The 18,163-nt window shown below is 44.2% G+C and overlaps 1 protein-coding gene across 7 annotated transcripts in view; it reads left to right on the plus strand.

Moving 5' to 3' along the window:
• The window catches only part of KIAA1328 (KIAA1328 ortholog), a 285,325-nt gene that overhangs the window by 14,788 nt on the left and 252,374 nt on the right, over positions 1-18,163 (plus strand). For all 7 annotated transcript variants that reach the window (XR_012158833.1, XM_073343417.1, XM_073343413.1 and 4 more), the window contains exons 4-5: positions 1,008-1,099; positions 18,043-18,158. Coding sequence is in view for 6 of the 7 variants with exons in the window: in XM_073343417.1 (XP_073199518.1) it covers positions 1,008-1,099; positions 18,043-18,158 (208 nt within the window). In the remaining variant the exon portion in view is untranslated. The remainder of the gene's footprint in view (positions 1-1,007; positions 1,100-18,042; positions 18,159-18,163) is intronic.

Here is an 18,163-nt window from a genome sequence, read left to right on the forward strand (position 1 = left end):
AGTTTTATAATTGTCAAAGTACAAAGTGACAACCTCACATGTCAATATACAAAGTAGATACCCTTAAATCAAACTGTAAGTTCTCAAATGATGTTTTCCTTGCCTATCTGTAAATTTTGATCATCAGTGGAAATATTTTTTCATTGATTTATATATGCATGGTGAAATCAACATTTACCAGTTCATAATCTAATCCTTCCAAGCCTAATTATATGCAATGACAATAATAGTGATATGCTAAGAATGGACTTTTAAACTATAAACTGTGTATGCCCTCTGGTGGACATGGATACCAATTGCATCCATTTATTTAGATGAAATATAGGAGTGGACTGTCTCAGAAAGAAGATGAGAGCATGGCAGATTAGATTTAAAAATTATTCTTGTTTGTGGGGCAAGGTTGGCAGCGATTGAGAAGCAGTTGAGTATAGTGTAGATTTTAAATCTAATAAAAAAGAATTAACACTGGCTAGTGGAGTGGTGGTAACTCAGTTTGGTGTGTGTTTCTAAATAAACAAAACACAATGGAGCTAACAAGATATCTATCCTGATATCACCCTGATCACTGCTTGTATGTTGCATTCCTGTTGCTCTCTCTGACTCCTGTGTATAGCCACCCAATGAGTTCCTGATTTTGATCAGTCACTTTGAGTGCAATCACAATACAAATATAATCCTAGATTTGTAGGCCACAGGGGACCATTTTGATTATCTAATTGAATCTCCTGCATAATGGGAGCCAGAGAACTTTGCGGAGCAAACCCTGAATTGAGCCCAGTAACTTGTGGTTGAATTAGAGCATGTCTTTTTTTAGAAGAATCCACCACAAAATGTGGTAAATTGTTCCAATGGTTAATTACCCTTAAAGTTAAAAATAGGCACTGCATTTCCAGTCTGAGTTTTAGCATCATTTTCTAACCATTACATCCTGAAATGCTTTTAATAGCTTCAGAAATACTTGTTCTGTATAAACTATTGCATTTTAAAATACAAATTTTACTTTTCAGGTCACTAATGGAGGAGTGAAGAGTGCTTCTTTAAAGGATTTATGTCCCGAGGACAAGCGACGCATTGCGAACTTAATTAAAGAACTTGCCAGGTGAGAAGCTTCACCTGAAAATGCATTATGTTTAGGGAGCGTCATTCTTTGAGTTAATGCCAAACATCTTAGAACTTCATCTTTGTTAAACAGACATAAGCATAAAGTGATTGCTCTTGCTGGAAGAGACTTCAGCAAGCAGGAGACCCAGTAATGTTCCTTTACTCCCCTGACCAAAAAAAAGATAGGTGGCACTGAGCTATTAGGCCTTCATCCTGCAGACTGCAGGAGCCTGTTCACACAGAGCTAGTTACAGGATCATGGCCTTAGTTGCAACAAGGTCTCTTTCCTCTTGTGTGTAAAAGAAAATATTAAATTATTTCAGTTATTTCCTTTGTTTTTTGAAATCACAAACGTTGCTGGTATGAAACTGTACAGTTTTCATCTGCCAGAGGAGCAAGTTGAAGAGAACTACCATTTAGAGGTAGGGCCATAAGCTTTCGTGGGTATCCACTTCTTCAGAAACATGAAGTGGAAAATTACAGATGCAGGCATAAATATCCTGGCACATGAAGAGAAGGGGAGTTACCTTACAGGTGGAGAACCAGTGTTGACAATTCAGTCAGGGTGGATGTGGTCCACTCCCAATAATTGATGAGGAGGTGTCAATACCAAGAGAGGGAAAATTCATTTTGTAGTGAGCTAGCCACTCCCAGTCCCTATTCAAGCCCAAACTAATGGTGTTAAGTTTGCAAATGAATTGTAGCTCTGCAGTTTCTCTTTGAAGTCTGTTTTTGAAGTTTTTTCTTTGCAGGATGGCTACTTTTAAATCTGTTATAGAATGTCCAGGGAGATAGAAGTGTTCTCCTACTGGCTTTTGTATGTTACCATTCCTGATGTCTGATTTGTGTCCATTTATTCTTTTATGTAGAGACTGTCCAGTTTGGCCAATGTACATGGTAGAGGGGCATTTCTGGCACATGATGGCATATATCACATAAGTAGATGTGCAGGTGAATGAGCCCCTGATGGTTTGGCTCACGTGGTTGGGTCCTCTGATGGTGTTGCTAGAGTAGATATGGGGACAGAGTAGGCAATGGGGTTTGTTACAGGGATTGGTTCCTGGGTTAGTGTTGCTGTGCTGTGGTGTGTAGTTGCTGGTGAGTATTTGCTTCAGGCTGGGAGGACTGTCTGTAAGCGAGGACTGGACTGCCTCTCAAGGTCTGTGAGAGTGAGGGATCGTTTCCCAGGATAGGTTGTAGATCGCTGATGTGCTAGAGAGGTTTTAGCTGAGGGCTGTACATGATGGCCAGTGGTGTTCTGTTGTTTTCCTTGTTGGGCCTGTCCTGTAGTAGGTGACTTCTGGGTACCCGTCTCGCTCTGTCAGTCTGTTTCCTCACTTCCCCAGGTGAGTATTGTAGTTTTAAGAATACTTGATAAAGATCTTGTAGGTGTTTTGTCTTTGTCTGAGGGGTTGGAGCAAATGTGGTTGATCTTAGGGTTTGGCTGTAGACAATGGATCATACTATGTGTCCTGGATGGAAGCTGGAGGCATGTAGGTAAGTACAGCGATCAGTAGGTTTCTGGTATAGGGTGGTGGTTATATGACCATCGCTATACTGTGCAAATAAGCAATCTGTCTCACCTCTTACATGTTTTAACTTCCCTCCCACCGTGATCGAAAAAAATTGGAGTCTCCTCATCACACAAAGATGAAAAATGAAATGAAAGACGTGAGTGAGTCACCCTGTTCTAGTTTCCATTTAAAAAGGAGGGAAAGAACATTTTGTAATGTTATGTTACGCTAAAATTTAAGATGAACCTTTTTTCTTCCATGTATTAAAGGCAGTTGGTGATGATCCCAGCATTGCATACTTATAACCTTTCAGAAGTTTTACTGAGTACCTGCTTGTTTGCTCTTGATGGTAAAACAAAAAAAAATTGGATTTTTTTGCTGTGTAAGCTCTCTAGGGCAGGGTCCATGTGTTTGTATTGCCCGAAGCACCATTGTGCCTTAATCCTGATTGAGCCTCAAGCTGCTACCGTAACATAAATATTAAAGAATAACACTGAGAAGATCATAATCACTTTACTTGGTGTTTAGCATCCACGTGTGCTCAGTGGAGAAGTCTGTTGCTAGTGAATCCCAGGTACTTGACTTTCCCTAGGAAGCTTATTTTTCTGTCAGATGGTAATATAGATAGTTAATTTAGGAAAAAATAAGACCTTATAATGGGAACAGTCAGGTTCTAAATAAACAATTTAAAAAACCCACAGATTTTATCCCCTCCATTAACACTTCAGATTAAAACACATACTGCTTAGGACTCTAAATGTGCATAAGTTACCTGACTGTTTGAACAAGTGCACCATTTTTTACACAATCTTCATTATAGGGCGTGCATTCTTTTGGAAATCCTAGTTGACGATAAGATGGTGCTTACACTGTCAAAGACTTCATAATACAATAAGGTTCACTCTCTTTTCAATTTAAAAAAAAAAAAAACCCTTTAGAAAGTTTATCCTGGAATCTGCTCCTTACCTAATTGTATGTTTCAGTTGGGTGTTCTCACTGGGCTGCTGGCATTTTTTCATAGTATTCTATTTCTTTTTTTCAAGAAAAGAACACTTTGTAAAATTTCTTGCATTTTTTGAGATGAAAGATGGTGTCCAAAATACAAAGTCATATTTTAGCCTAAACATTTTTACATGTACCTACAAATTCAAAAAAACTTCAGGTGTTTTTAACTATAGATTTCAAAATGATTTGCAAAAGTGAGCAAGCATCATTAGCCTTATTTTCTCATACAGAGAAACTGAGGCACAGAGATGAAGTGATGTCACCCAGTAAATCAGTGATGTAGCTAGGAATGTTGTGTCTCTTGATTTATTCTCATCATCCACTGGAAAACTTTACCTCCTAATAACTTGTTACCAATTTTTGCTATACAATCTTTTAGTAAACTTCCAACTCTATATTTTTAACTACTCCATGTGTTAGAATGTCTAGTTAAGGCTGTAATGAAGAATAGATTGCACTGAAGCCTGCTTACAAATGGTCAAATGCTGTAACTATTCTAGATACTGATCCCACTGTTTGATGTATAGGTGAATAATCTAATAATGAAAAAACCCTCTATTACATTCTTACTCAAAATACACTGCTCCCAACTGAATTCCAATGCACTAACTCATTTAAACCTGGGATTCTTTTAAAGTCTCAGATGCTTTGATTTTTCCCTGAGGATAGTTTGATATTTCTGCCTGACATTTCTCTGAAGAAAAATAGAAAGTGCAGCAACATTAATTTTGAAAAGTAAAATTAGTGGAACACTATTATTTTATATTTAGTTCTTTTATTTTTAAATGTAATCATATTTTTATTGGATATAATTAAGTCCTTTGCAAGAGTGATAAGAAAGTTAAACTCTAACTCCTCTCACCTCATTACCTTTTTTAAAAAACTCTCCATAATTTGATATTTCATAGTAGGAAAAGAACCAGAAAAATACTGGAAAACTTCCAGATAGAATTTGCAGTTAATAATAATTAATAATAAAAATAAATCAAAACCTCATTTGGCCAGAGAGAAACTTCATAGGTCCTGATTCTGCCGCACTGTGTGCATGGAAATGTCATGGTAGCTGAGAATAATTCCTGCATGTTTATCACAGGATCGTGGATGGAAATTGTTTGGTAAATAACTGCCCATCTCAAGACAAACTGAAGGAAGGGATAAAATCCTGGCAATACCAAAGTCAGTGGCAGAACTTCCATTGATGCAAGTGGTCAGAATTTCACTCAAGATTTGCTGTAATAGCTCAAGTTATTGGCCCATCTCCTTGGGTAGCTTGACTTTTCTGCAATGGTTTATGACTGGTGGAGCAACTGGAGATTGTCTTCATCTCGTCACTCTTGCAATTTTGTACATTCTTCACAAAAAAAACCTGCAAAATTCTGCAAATTTTATTTCTCAAATAAATGTGGAGACTCCAGCATGGCATTGGGGAGCGCAGGCCACTGGCTGCACAGAGGTGGGAGATCACTGTGCAGCTTCCCCCCAGGACGTGGATTCAGCAATAAGACTGCACCCAACCCTGACACAGTGTAAGGACCGGGCCTACCCCAGAAACACCCCAGGGCCCTGCCCCTCTGTGCCAAGTGCACCAGGTATGGGCAGGCAGGCCAGCAAGGCATGATCCAAGTGTGAAGGGGCTTAGTGTGGAGGGATCCAGGTGTGGGTTGAGAGGGTTCTGTGTGAGGCAATCTGGATGCGGGCACCTCAGTGGGGGATCCGGGTACGGGGGGATCTGGATACACAGGGGATGTGGGCAGGGCGGGGCGGTGGTGGTTTCTGGCGGCAATGGGGCTCTGCAAGAAGGTCCAGGTGAAGGTAGTTGGGGCTCAGCAGGAAGGATGTCTGGGTGTTGGGGGCTCAGTGGGTTGGGGATCCAGGTGCAACTGGTTGGCTCTTGGTACGGAGCGGTTCCCGGGGCGGGTGGCTCATCAGGGTGCAGTGGAGTGGGGTTTGTTGGGGGTTCTGGGTGCGAGGGAGTGGGTGAGTCTCAGCAGGAGGGTCTGGGTATGAGGGGGTCTGGATGCACAGGGGTCGGGCAGATGGAGGAGCAGCTCCCTGTACAGTAATCCTTTCCCCTGTAGCTGAGGAGCGATGGGTGCAGGAAGCATGGGGGAGGGAAATTTGCAGAACTTTCTACAGCCGGGGGAGAAATCTGGAGGGGGTGTCTGACACAGCCCCGGATGCCATGCAGGGGAAGAGGAAGTCCTGTTCTCCCCAGCCCAGCCGGGACTAGCAGCTGAGCCCAGCACAGGATAGGAGCCACTAGTGGGGTCTTCCCCAGTCCTGTGCCCTGCCCCACAGTGATTTACCTCTCTGCCAGCTGCCCTGGCCACCCGACAGATACTGCTGGTCAGGGTTGCATGACTACTCTTGTGGCTTCCTTTTGGTTTCCCATCAGAAAGTCATTTTTCTGTGGGGAAGCAAATAAATATGTGGGGGACATAAATTCTGCGTATGTGCAGTGGCATAGATTTCCTTCAGGAGTAGTATGCGTGTATTCCTTCCAGACTCTGCTGAAGATTAGCTAATATACTGAAGCATGGACGAGGATTATCTTTACCTTAGTTTGACTAAGTTCTAATGTTGTTAGATATAATATTATCCTGTCCTTTGGAAAAATTCCAGCTACAGTATTTGCTTCCAACCTGTGTTGCAGGGAATTTCAAGGGTTGACCACACACTAGCTATTAGGGACTTGATGAAATTTAATTTTAAGACCGGGTTGAAAGAAGGAACTCAGATCCCTTCTAATCTTCTTTTCAAGGCTAAATAATTATAGTTTTTGCACTCTTCTGTCACTTGTAAGTCCTAGCCATCTCTTTGTCTTTTTCTGTACCTATACAAACTTTTTTACATCTTAAAGGGACATGAACTGGATTGAGTATTCCAAATGAAACTGGTCTGTCGGCTATGTCACATCTTCTGTATTTTATGTGCCTTTTAAATACATCCAATGCGCTGTTCGCTTTAACTAGAGAATCTGGACAGACTTGTCACTCCACTGTCCATAGTGACTGATGCTAGACATTCCAAAGGTTTTGCAGGCACTGTGTGGCTTTCTTTCATATTCCAGCTGGGGCTCTGCTCATTGCTGATTCCTTGAAGAATTTTAGAGCTGGGGTTAGTCATGGCTAAGTTACCAGAGTGCTTTGTATACTGAGCAGTGCAAGTGGGGTATGATCATTGGGCTAGCTGCTCCATGGGTGTTTCAAAAACACCCAGAGGTTCCCATGTACTCAGGCAGCTGCTTCTGGCTTACTGATGCAAGTGGCACAACTATACCAGCAGGAGGAAGTTAATCCATTACTCTCCACAAAGACCTATTAGCCAGAGAAGATGTTCATTGACCTCACACTGATGCAGGCTTTCCAGAGCAGTGATGAGGAGAGGGCAACACACAGGATCCACACACTCTCACTCCTTGATAGGGTCACAACTGCCCTGGATCCTTCCAGAGGAACAGTAGGAGATATCATAGAATATCCGGGTTGGAAGGGACCTCAGGAGGTCATCTAGTCCAAACCCCGGCTCAAAGCAGGACCAGTCCCCAACTAAATCATCCCAGCCTGGGCTTTGTCAAACCTAACCTTAAAAACCTCAAAGGAAGGCGATTGTACCATCTCCCTAGGTAATGCATTCCAGTGCTTCACCACCCTCCTAGTGAAAAAGTTTTTCCTAATATCCAACCTAAACCTCCCCCACTGCAACTTGACACCATTACTCCTTGTTCTGTCATCTGCTACCACTGAGAACAGTCTAAATCCATCCTCTTTGGAACTTTCTTTCAGGTAGTTGAAAGCAACTATCAAATCCCCCCTCATGCTTCTCTTCCGCAGACGAAACAATCCCAATTCCCTCAGCCTCTCCTCATAAGTCATGTGTTCCAGTCCCCTAATCATTTTTGTTGACCTCCACTGGATGCTTTCCAGTTTTTCCACATCCTTCTTGTAGTGTGGGGCCCAAAACTGGACACAGTACTCCAGATGAGGCCTCATCAATGTCGAAGAGAGGGGAACGATCACGTCCCTCGATCTGCTGGCAATGCCCCTACTTATACAGCCCAAAATGCTGTTAGCCTTCTTGGCAACAAGGGGACACTGACTCATATCCAGCTTCTTGTCCACTGTAACCCCTGGGTCCTTTTCTGCAGAACTGCTGCCTAGCCATTCGGTCCCTAGTCTGTAGTGGTGCATGGGGTTCTTCCGTCCTAAGTGCAGGACTCTGCACTTGTCCTTGTTGAACCTCATCAGATTTCTTTTGGCCCAATCCTCTAATATGTCAAGGTCCCTCTGTATCCTATCCCTACCCTCCAGCGTATCTACCACTCCTCCCAGTTTAGTGTCAGCTGCTAACTTGCTGAGGGTGCAGTCCATGCCATCCTCCAGATCATTAATGAAGATATTGAACAAAACTGGCCCCAGGACCGACCCTTGAGGAACGCCGCTTGATACCGGCTGCCAACTAGACATGGAGCCGTTGATCACTATCCATTGAGCCCAACAATCTAGCCAGCTTTCTATCCACCTTGTAGTCCATTCATCCAGCCCATACTACTTTAAGTTGCTGGCAAGAATACTGTGGGAGACCATGTCAAAAGCTTTGCTAAAGTCAAGGAATAACATGTCCACCGCTTTCCCCTCATTCACGGAGCCATTTATCTTGTCAGAGAAGGCAATTAGATTAGTCAGGCATGACTTGCCCTTGGTGAATCCATGCTGACTGTTCCTGATCACTTTCCTCTCCTCTGAGTGCTTCAGAATTGATTTCTTGAGGACCTGCTCCATGATTTGTCCAGGGACTGAGGTGAGGCTGACTGGTCTGTAGTTCCCAGGATCCTCCTTCTTCCCTTTTTTAAAGATGGGCACTATATTAGCTTTTTTCCAGTCATCCGGGACCTACCCCGATTGCCACGAGTTTTCAAAGATAATGGCCAATGGCTCTGCAGTCACATCCGCCAACTCCTTTAGCACTCTTGGATGCAGCGCATCCAGTCCCATGAACTTGTGCTCGTCCAGCTTTTCTAAATAGCCCGAACCACTTCTTTCTCAACAGAGAGCTGGTCACCTCCTCCCCATGCTGTGCTGTCCAGTGCAGTAGTCTGGGAGTTGACCTTGTGCGTGAAGACAGAGGCAAAAAAAGCATTGAGTACATTAATTTTTTCCATATCCTCTGTCACTAGGTTGCCTCCCTCGTTCAATAAGGGGCTCACACTTTCCTTGGCTTTCTTCTTATTGCTAACATATCTGAAGAAACCCTTCTTGTTACGCTTAACATCTCTTGCTAGCTGCAACTCCAGGTGTGATTTGGCCTTCCTGATATCACTCCTGCATGCCCGAGCAATATTTTTATACTCTTCCCTGGTCATTTGTCCAATCTTCCACTTCTTGTAAGCTTTTTTGTGTTTAAGATCAGCAAAGATTTCACTGTTAAGCCAAGCTTTACTATTCTTTCATATTTACTATTCTTTCTACACATCGGGATGGTTTGTCCCTGTAACCTCAATAAGGATTCTTTAATATACAGCCAGGTCTCCTTGACTCCTTTCCCCCTCATGTTATTCTCCCAGGGGATCCTGCCCATCAGTTCCCTGAGGGAATCAAAGTCTGCTTTTCTGAAGTCCAGGATTCGTATTCTGCTGCTCTCCTTTCTTCCTTGTGTCAGGATCCTGAACTCGACCATCTCATGGTCACTGCCTCCCAGGTTCCCATCCGATTTTGCTTCCCCTTCTAATTCTTCCCGGTTTGTGAGCAGCAGGTCAAGAAGAGCTCTGCCCCTAGTTGGTTCATCCAGTACTTGCACCAGGAAATTGTCCCCTACACTTTCCAAAAACTTCTTGGATTGTCTATGCACCGCTGTATTGCTCTCCCAGCAGATATCAGGGTGGTTGAAGTCTCCCATGAGAACCAGGGTGTGCGGTCTAGTAACTTCCGTGAGTTCCTGGAAGAAAGCCTTGTCCACCTCATCCCCCTGGGCTGGTGGTCTATAGCAGACTCCCACCATGACATCACCCTTGGTGCTCACACTTCTAAACTTAATCCAGAGACTCTCAGGTTTTTCTGCAGTTTCATACTGGAGCTCTGAGCAGTCATACTGCTCTCTTACTTACAATGCAACTCCCCCACCTTTTCTGTCCTTCCTGAACAGCTTATATCCATCCATCCATCACAGTACTCCAGTCATGTGATTTATCCCACCAAGTCTCTGTTATTCCAATCAGGATCAGCCAGCTATCTGTCCCACACTGCCTCAGGGACTTCCTAAGTAGAGTAGCGGGAGTGGCCACACAATACACTTGACCGAAACATGTTTTTGTAACTAATATGAGAGTCTTGAGGGCCCACTCTCCTTCAATATCTGGCATAGTGGATGGGGGGTTGTAACCTGTGAGGACTCTCAGGATGGTCAGCTTCCATGAATAGGGAGCATCCTCACTAAGAATATGGTATGTGTGATGCCAAGCGGTAGTTCACAGCTGTGGTAGCAAGATTTGCTGATTCCTGTCTTTACCCTCACCCTGCAAATTCTTCCTCCCTGCCTTGACATTTTGTGTGTGCAGCCAAGGAATTCAGTTGTATTTTGGGTGTGTAGAAGTATCAGATAAGATATATATCTATATATATACCATGTGTTAGGATATAGATATGCAGGCCTGTCTGTAAAGGCCTATACTCTAATTTAGGTGTATTCTTATCACTTAGCTAGTTTTAGAGGTATAAAAGAGAGAATCCAAATCACCTGTCTGACTGTATAAGGCCTTTGGCTAAACAGCAGAGGCAGTGAACGGTCACATCCTCACATTCCAAACTAGTCACATTAAAAGAAGGTGCTATTGGGCTGTTAGGAATACAATCCTGTCCTGATAGTGCCTATCACCTCCAGAGAAAGGGAAGTGCCTAGAAAATGTAAAAGGAAACTTAGTTTGATAGCATCCTGTCTGGCAAGAACTCACTTATCAATAGCTGGGATGTGAAATCCTCATTTGTGTTGTTCTTTCATTGTAGTCCCCATTTCCCCATTGTTTGTCTGTATAATCTCTGTCTGGTTCTGTGATTGTTTCTGTCTGCTGTATAATTAATTTTGCTGGATGTAAACTAATTGAGGTGGTGGGATATAATTGGTTAAATAATCATGTTACAATATGTTAGGATTGGTTAGTTAAATTTCAGGAAAATGATTGCTTAAGGTATAGCTAAGCAGAAATCAAGTTTTACTATATAGTCTGCAGTCAATCAGGAAGTGGGGGGGGGGGAAATGCGGGGTGGGGAATTGGAATCATGTTTTGCTAAGGGAGGTGAATGGGAACAGGGACACCAGTAAGGCTCTGTGGTGTCAGAGCTGGGAAGGAGGATACTAAGGAAGGAAACTGTTTCTTGACTTTAGCAAAGCTTTCAACACGGTCTCCCACAGTATTCTTGTCAGCAAGTTAAGGAAGTATGGGCTGGATGAATGCACTATAAGGTGGATAGAAAGCTGGCTAGATTGTCGGGCTCAACGGGTAGTGATCAATGGCTCCATGTCTAGTTGGCAGCCGGTATCAAGTGGAGTGCCCCAAGGGTCGGTCCTGGGGCCGATTTTGTTCAATATCTTCATAAATGATCTGGAGGATGGTGTGGATTGCACTCTCAACAAATTTGCGGATGATACTAAACTGGGAGGAGTGGTAGATATGCTGGAGGGGAGGGATAGGATACAGAAGGACCTAGACAAATTGGAGGATTGGGCCAAAAGAAATCTGATGAGGTTCAATAAGGATAAGTGCAGGGTCCTGCACTTAGGACGGAAGAACCCAATGCACAGCTACAGACTAGGGACCGAATGGCTAGGCAGCAGTTCTGCGGAAAAGGACCTAGGGGTGACAGTGGACGAGAAACTGGATATGAGTCAGCAGTGTGCCCTTGTTGCCAAGAAGGCCAATGGCATTTTGGGCTGTATAAGTAGGGGCATAGCAAGCAGATCGAGGGACGTGATCGTTCCCCTCTATTCGACATTGGTGAGGCCTCATCTGGAGTACTGTGTCCAGTTTTGGGCCCCACACTTCAAGAAGGATGTGGATAAATTGGAGAGAGTCCAGCGAAGGGTAACAAAAATGATTAGGGGACTGGAACACATGAGTTATGAGGAGAGGCTGAGGGAGCTGGGATTGTTTAGCCTGCAGAAGAGAGGAATGAGGGGGGATTTGATGGCTGCTTTCAACTACCTGAAAGGGGGTTCCAAAGAGGATGGCTCTAGACTGTTCTCAATGGTAGCAGATGACAGAACGAGGAGTAATGGTCTCAAGTTGCAGTGGGGGAGGTTTAGATTGGATATTAGGAAAAACTTTTTCAGTAAGAGGGTGGTGAAACACTGGAATGCGTTACCTAGGGAGGTGGTAGAATCTCCTTCCTTAGAGGTTTTTAAGGTCAGGCTTGACAAAGCCCTGGCTGGGATGATTTAACTGGGAATTGGTCCTGCTTTGAGCAGGGGGTTGGACTAGATGACCTTCTGGGGTCCCTTCCAACCCTGATATTCTATGATTCTATGAATCATGCTTGCTGGAAGTTCACCCCAATAAACATCGAATTGTTTGCACCTTTGGACTTCGGGTATTGTTGCTCTCTGTTCATGCGAGAAGGACCAGGGAAGTAAGTGGGTGAAGGAATAAGCCCCTTACACCATGCAGACTCATTTATTAGCAGTCCTACTCCTCACAGCACTGGGAGGACAAGTACCTTTGTTTGTCTTCTCTCAGTTTACAGAGGGTACCCCTAGAAAATCAAGCCCCTCACCCTTTATTAAATCTTCAATTAAAGGCAGAGCACTGGTATAGTAGTGCCCCCAGACACAAGTTTCCAGAGGCCATTTGGCCATCTCAAAATGAGATTGAGGTGTCTGCATCTAACTGGAAGTACGTTACTATACACACCTGAAAAGGGTGACTGGACATTCCTGTGTGTGCATAGCATTGTCACAGAATGTAGAATGCCCTTGCCTGACTAGGCAGATACTGTTTAATGGAATTCATGTCCTCAGTCAATGAGAGTGAAGGAGCTCAGAATGGAGTTTGCTGTGCCTGTGGGCTAAGGAACAGCTTGAGGATGAAATCTTTATTAGGGGACATGAGGATTCCTAGCTGGGGGAACAGCGTAGCCGAGTCTGAAATATTCATCTGCTTTCTCCGTGTGGTTCACCAAGCATGTGGATTGGGTGGTTGGGTGTGGATATCTTGGCTCTAAAACCAGAGATGCTATATGTAGTAGAGAGAGAGACAGCCTGGAGCACTGGGCCTGGTGCAAGACCTGTTCCTGTGAATCAAAGTCAGGCGACATATTAAAGCAGATGCTTACGAGTTTACTGTCTGGTACATGAACTTAGCAAAGGTACTGCTAGCATTGCTAAAACACAGGCACTCCCAAGAAGTACTAGACACTGGGTAAGTACGTGAACCCATTCCAAAAGATTAGCACAGGTACCTCCTGACCTAGCACAGGATACGAGGGTTTGACAGAAGTGATGAATAGACACGGCTTAAATTCTCATAGATTGTTTCCCGGAGGGCCCCCCAACCCCACCAACATGCTATAAAAACTCCAGGGCCCAGCGCGGGGAGGGAGGGGGAACTTGGGGCTCCAGCCTTCAGCCTTCAACTGCTGGGCTGGCAGTGGGGGGATGCTCGTGGCTTCCGCCCTGCAGGGCGGCAGACGTCTGGGCTTCAGCTGCGGGGGCGGGGGGGGGAAGGCTCCACGGCTCAGGGATTCAGCCCTGCTGGGGTTCACTGGGGCTCCACTCCAGACAGCTCTGGCTGAACTTAAGCCCTGTGAATAGGGATGTTTTGCCCAAGACATCAGGAACAAGATACAAGGAGAGGTAACAAGCAGATATTGTGAAACATGTAAAGTGGTATGTAAATTGTTTGTCTAGAAATCTTGGGGTACCTCGCCTTAACCCTTTGTGTGGCTGAGGGGACAGCAGAAATTCCCGCTGCTCCTTGCCACGGGGCACTCATATGTTAGTGTACCTGTAGCTCCGATGGGATGCTAGGACTGTGCCTTGAGGGCTATAAACCTGGCCGAGTGCCTTTGTCCCTGAACCGTGCCTGTGGTCTTTCTTTTATGAGTAACATCGAGGTCTGCTGAATTAGCAGGCTGCACATCTGCTTGTGCTGATAACACCGGAGCTCCAAGAACAGGAGCACTGAGCAGCTGTAACAGCTTAGCCGCCTGAAGAGTGTTACCGAGGCAACGACATTCCAGCCCTCTACACTTAAAAACAGTGTATCTCCCTGTGTTGACTCCTGGGTAAGAGAATAGAAACCTTGATTAAAGGGAATCTCTAGGGGACGCAAGAGGATATAGAAGGAAGTCTGAAGGGATCCACACTCATCAGTCCTCTGTATACACCTCAGTAGCAAGCATTGATAGTGACACAACTGGACTGTGGACCATAGAGCTACAGCAGCATGCAGGATAAGGTTTAATCAGTGTATGTGGTGTGGAGATGTTAACTGCTGGGGAGTGTTGCTGCAGTTGATTTGTGGACTTTGTAGGCATAGGTATGTTATGGGCATTAAGTTGTACACAGCTGTGTGGAGCTGCCTATCCAGTTCAGTACAGTGGTAGTATATTTGCTTTTGGGGTGGCCATTCCCAACTTGTTCATAAGAACATACAAATGGCCATACTGGGTCAGACCAATGGTCCATCTAGTCCAATATCCTGTCTTCCAGCAGTGGCCAACGTTAGATGCCTCAGAGGGAATTAACAGAATAGGGCAATTTTTTGAGTGATCCGTCCCCCTGTCATCCCGTACCAGCTTCTGGCAGTCAAAGGTTTTGGGACTCCTAGAGCATGGGGTTGTGCCCGTGACCACCCTGGAAAATAGCCATTGACGGACCTATCCTCCATGAACTTATCTAATTCTTTTTTTCATATCCCCAGCTCATCTGACAGTGCACATGATGTTCTGACATCACAGGGAGTGTCTGCTTTGTCCTGTAGGGCTGTCAGGTGCTCTGCTGTCTTCTTTTCAGCTTGACTGCATAGACCGCTGCATTTGTCCTTTGTCTTCCCACTACCTACCATTGCCTTTAATTACACTGAGTTTGGCTAGTATTTGGCCCTTCAGCTGCTGTTTATTCAGGCCTGATATGTATTCCTGGACTGCAGACCCAGCAGCGAGTTAGGGGTGGAGGTTACCTTCAAGATAGAGAGCTTATTTAACCACCTGTAAAGCTGTATTTTGCTTGGTGCCCCCTCGTTACCTTTCATCCCCACTGTGCAAGGAGAATCCTGCTCTGTCTTGTGCTACTGCCCCTTCTGCTGTCCTGTCTTGCTCAGGATGCTCTGATTGTCACTTTCAAAGCCAATCTCCTCCTTAAGACAAAAAGAAAAGGAGGACTTGTGGCACCTTAGAGATTAATCAATTTATTTGAGCATAAGCTGTAGCTCACAAAAGCTTATGCTCAAATAAATTGGTTGGTCTCTAAGGTGCCACAAGTCCTCCTTTTCTTTTTGTGGATACAGACTAACATGGCTGCTACTCTGAAATCTCTCCTTAAGACATTACTTCCTTGAGAGCTGTGGGCCCTGATCTTCCCGTCAGTGAAGTGAACAAAATAGATGGTGGCTGTACTAATTTGCTTTTGATGTCACATCCTTTCCTCCCATCCCATCTGTTGTCTATCTAGGTCTTAATTCTGCATGCATAAATCTTTCTGAAGAGTCAGACACTACACAAGCGTAAGGTTCTGTACAGGTGGATCCCTTTGCAGGGTCAAATCCATGGGTTTTTAAGCTCTTCAAAGCAGGGCTTTTGGGTAAAGTTTTCAAGAGGAATCTAGGCATTAAAGTCCCATTGAAAGTCAATGAGACATGGGCTTCCTAAATCCCTTTTGAAAATAGGTCTTGAGACTTGGTCGCTTTTTGGTGCTCTTGAAAATGTTATCCTTTCTCTCTGTGCTGGACTGCCATGTGCCTGGCAAACTGTGAGCAGTACCTAAATGATGATAATTCCCACAAGCTCAGAAACCAGTCGGTGTCATCTTTCCAATTCCCAACTCCGTGTCTTTGTTCACATGACCCTGTCTGTATGGAATGTCTTTTCCTTATGGTTTGCCAAATTTCCGCCCTCTCTACATTCAAGTCCAGATGGGACAGGGACGGGGTGGATGATAATAGGCGCTTATATAAGAAAAAGTCCCCCAAAATGGGACTGTCCCTTTAAAAACGGGACATCTGGTCACCCTACATTGTACTGTGTGTTAAATAAAAAGTGCAATGCAGCACATGAACACGATGAAGATAATACAAATAATAAAAGCACAGAATATAGAGATGGGCAAAACCCATTAGATTTGGTTCCTATCCTCTTTGGTCTGTACAGAATAATTCCCTACAGTGCATTTTCTAATGCTTTGTCCAGTTTGAATACTTCTGCTGTATATTGGTGTGGCCCTGTGCTCACATCTTTTTTTGGTGCTGCATCACCCTTGCAATTAGCAGATGACCATCCTCCTTTATATCCCCTCATGGCAAGTGCTGTCACCTTTTTTCCTCTTCTGTTCATTTTCTCATCCCCTTTTCTGCTCCCCCCCATCTCATTTGTGTGTATAGTTGCTTTCCTTTCTATTGTTTTTCTTCTCCTCTCCTCCCTGTTTCCTGCTTGCTGGAAAGCTACATGCTGCTTGGAGTGCAGGCATCTATTACTGGCTGTATGGAGCTAGGCCATGTGTGATACTGCAGCTGAAATGAGTGCTGTAGATTCAGAAAGAAGAAGCTAATACTGGTGAGATGCAAAAGCCTGAACCTAAAGTGATGTTTGCTCCTGTAGCTTGTTGCATTAGAGTTCTCGGTGGGAGCAGGGTTGGGTGATAGACATATGTTGTCTTATTCGAAGCCATAGGAGCAAATATTAATGGGACCTGGGGGTGAATTCAGGGTCATGTAGCTTTCTCCACATGCATTGCTTTCCTCCTCTGGTGTGTGCAGCCCCCATGTGAAACAGTCTCGTGGTGGATCTAGACTGGTGAACACCACCAATGTGTAGAATTGTGTAGGACAAGAAAATGGGCATAGGCCCTCTGTTGGTGGAATGGTTTAACACCACAGTCATCTCTTGCTATGTATGATATAAAAAACTGTACTTAATGATTAGCTCTGGAGCCTCAGATTGCCCCACTGTAAAGGTGGTGACCATACAGGGTCAAATCATCCCCTTATACTTTTATTTTCTGGCCTTGGGTTTGGAGAGTAGGGATTTTGAGCTTTAGCATCAGCCCTGTTAGGTAGCTACTTCTCATTCTGTACAATCTTTGCTTGAGCTATGGTTAAGGTTGGGGGTTGGAGTCAGGCAGGTGTCTCTTGGCCAGGGAGTTCTGCCTCACCCCCACTGTGGATTTTCCTGTACTGGGGAACGCTGACCCAATCAACATTTTTTGTGGGTGCTCTCTGGAATGTTGAAACCCCTTCACACCCCCTATGGGTGAGTTAGAGTGCTACATGGATGACTGAGTCTGTTCCTGATTTCCCTGCAGATCTTGGGACATCAGTGAGTCTGGTGACCTATGTCTTCCCATTTGTTCCAAGGAACAGGCTCTCCTTCTTGCCCCAAAACCACCTCCTCCAAGTAAAGTAAACTGAAACTTGGTCAGTTTCTTGGCTTTTTTACACATTGTGATTCAATCCCGTTATCTTCCTCATGGCAGCTATGGGTCTGAACATTGGTAAAACACTTCAAGATCCTTCAGCGAAAGGAACTATGGAAGTGAAGAGCATTAACTATGTTGTTTAACTGTCTAAAGCAAATAGCATTTTTTGGAGAGCTTTTACAGAGCCAAGATTTCCAAGTCATATTTTTAGTATAGGTAGGAGTTGTTTGGGGATAGTCTATGGGTAATAATCTTCAGCCTACACGATGCCAGAATAATTTGGGTGTTTTCCCCTTCTCTTTGGAGTTCACTTTGAAATGAAAAATAAATTATGATTGTAAACCTTGCTTACGTTGTCATGTTTTAATTGCTGTCCGGTTATTTATATCAAGCAACAAGATACAAGGCCTCAGGGCCGATACAAAAACAATTGCTCATGTATTAATACCTAAACATTTGGTAGAAGAAAATCTGGTTTCTATAAAAACTTTTTCTTTGGTGAAAAGATGTGCAAACAATGTTTTGCTTGTAAAATTAGAAATGGAAATATGTTCTTAAACTCTTTGTCTTGGGCCCTGATCCTACAACTGGAGCTGTATGGGTAGGCTCCTTACTCTTGTATGGACCTTAGTATGGCTCCATTATGGTCACAAGGGTCAGTCTGCACAGATCTAATTGCACAAAGCTTTGGGTCCTTGCTTGGTAGTTTCCGTGCGGTCCTCCATTGGAAATTAGGCACTGAGGTCATGGTCATGAATTTTATTTCACTCTGACAGGGCAATTGGTCTCTCTTTAATCGTTTCAGGATAAGTGAGGAAAAGGAAGAGACAGAGGAGCGACTGAGAGCAGAACAGGAGTCATTTGAGAAGAAGATCAGACAGCTAGAGGAGCAGAATGAACTTATCATCAAGGAAAGGGAAGATATC

This window comes from Lepidochelys kempii, chromosome 5 (genome assembly GCF_965140265.1).
Source record: "Lepidochelys kempii isolate rLepKem1 chromosome 5, rLepKem1.hap2, whole genome shotgun sequence".
NCBI classification, from domain to species: domain Eukaryota; kingdom Metazoa; phylum Chordata; order Testudines; family Cheloniidae; genus Lepidochelys; species Lepidochelys kempii.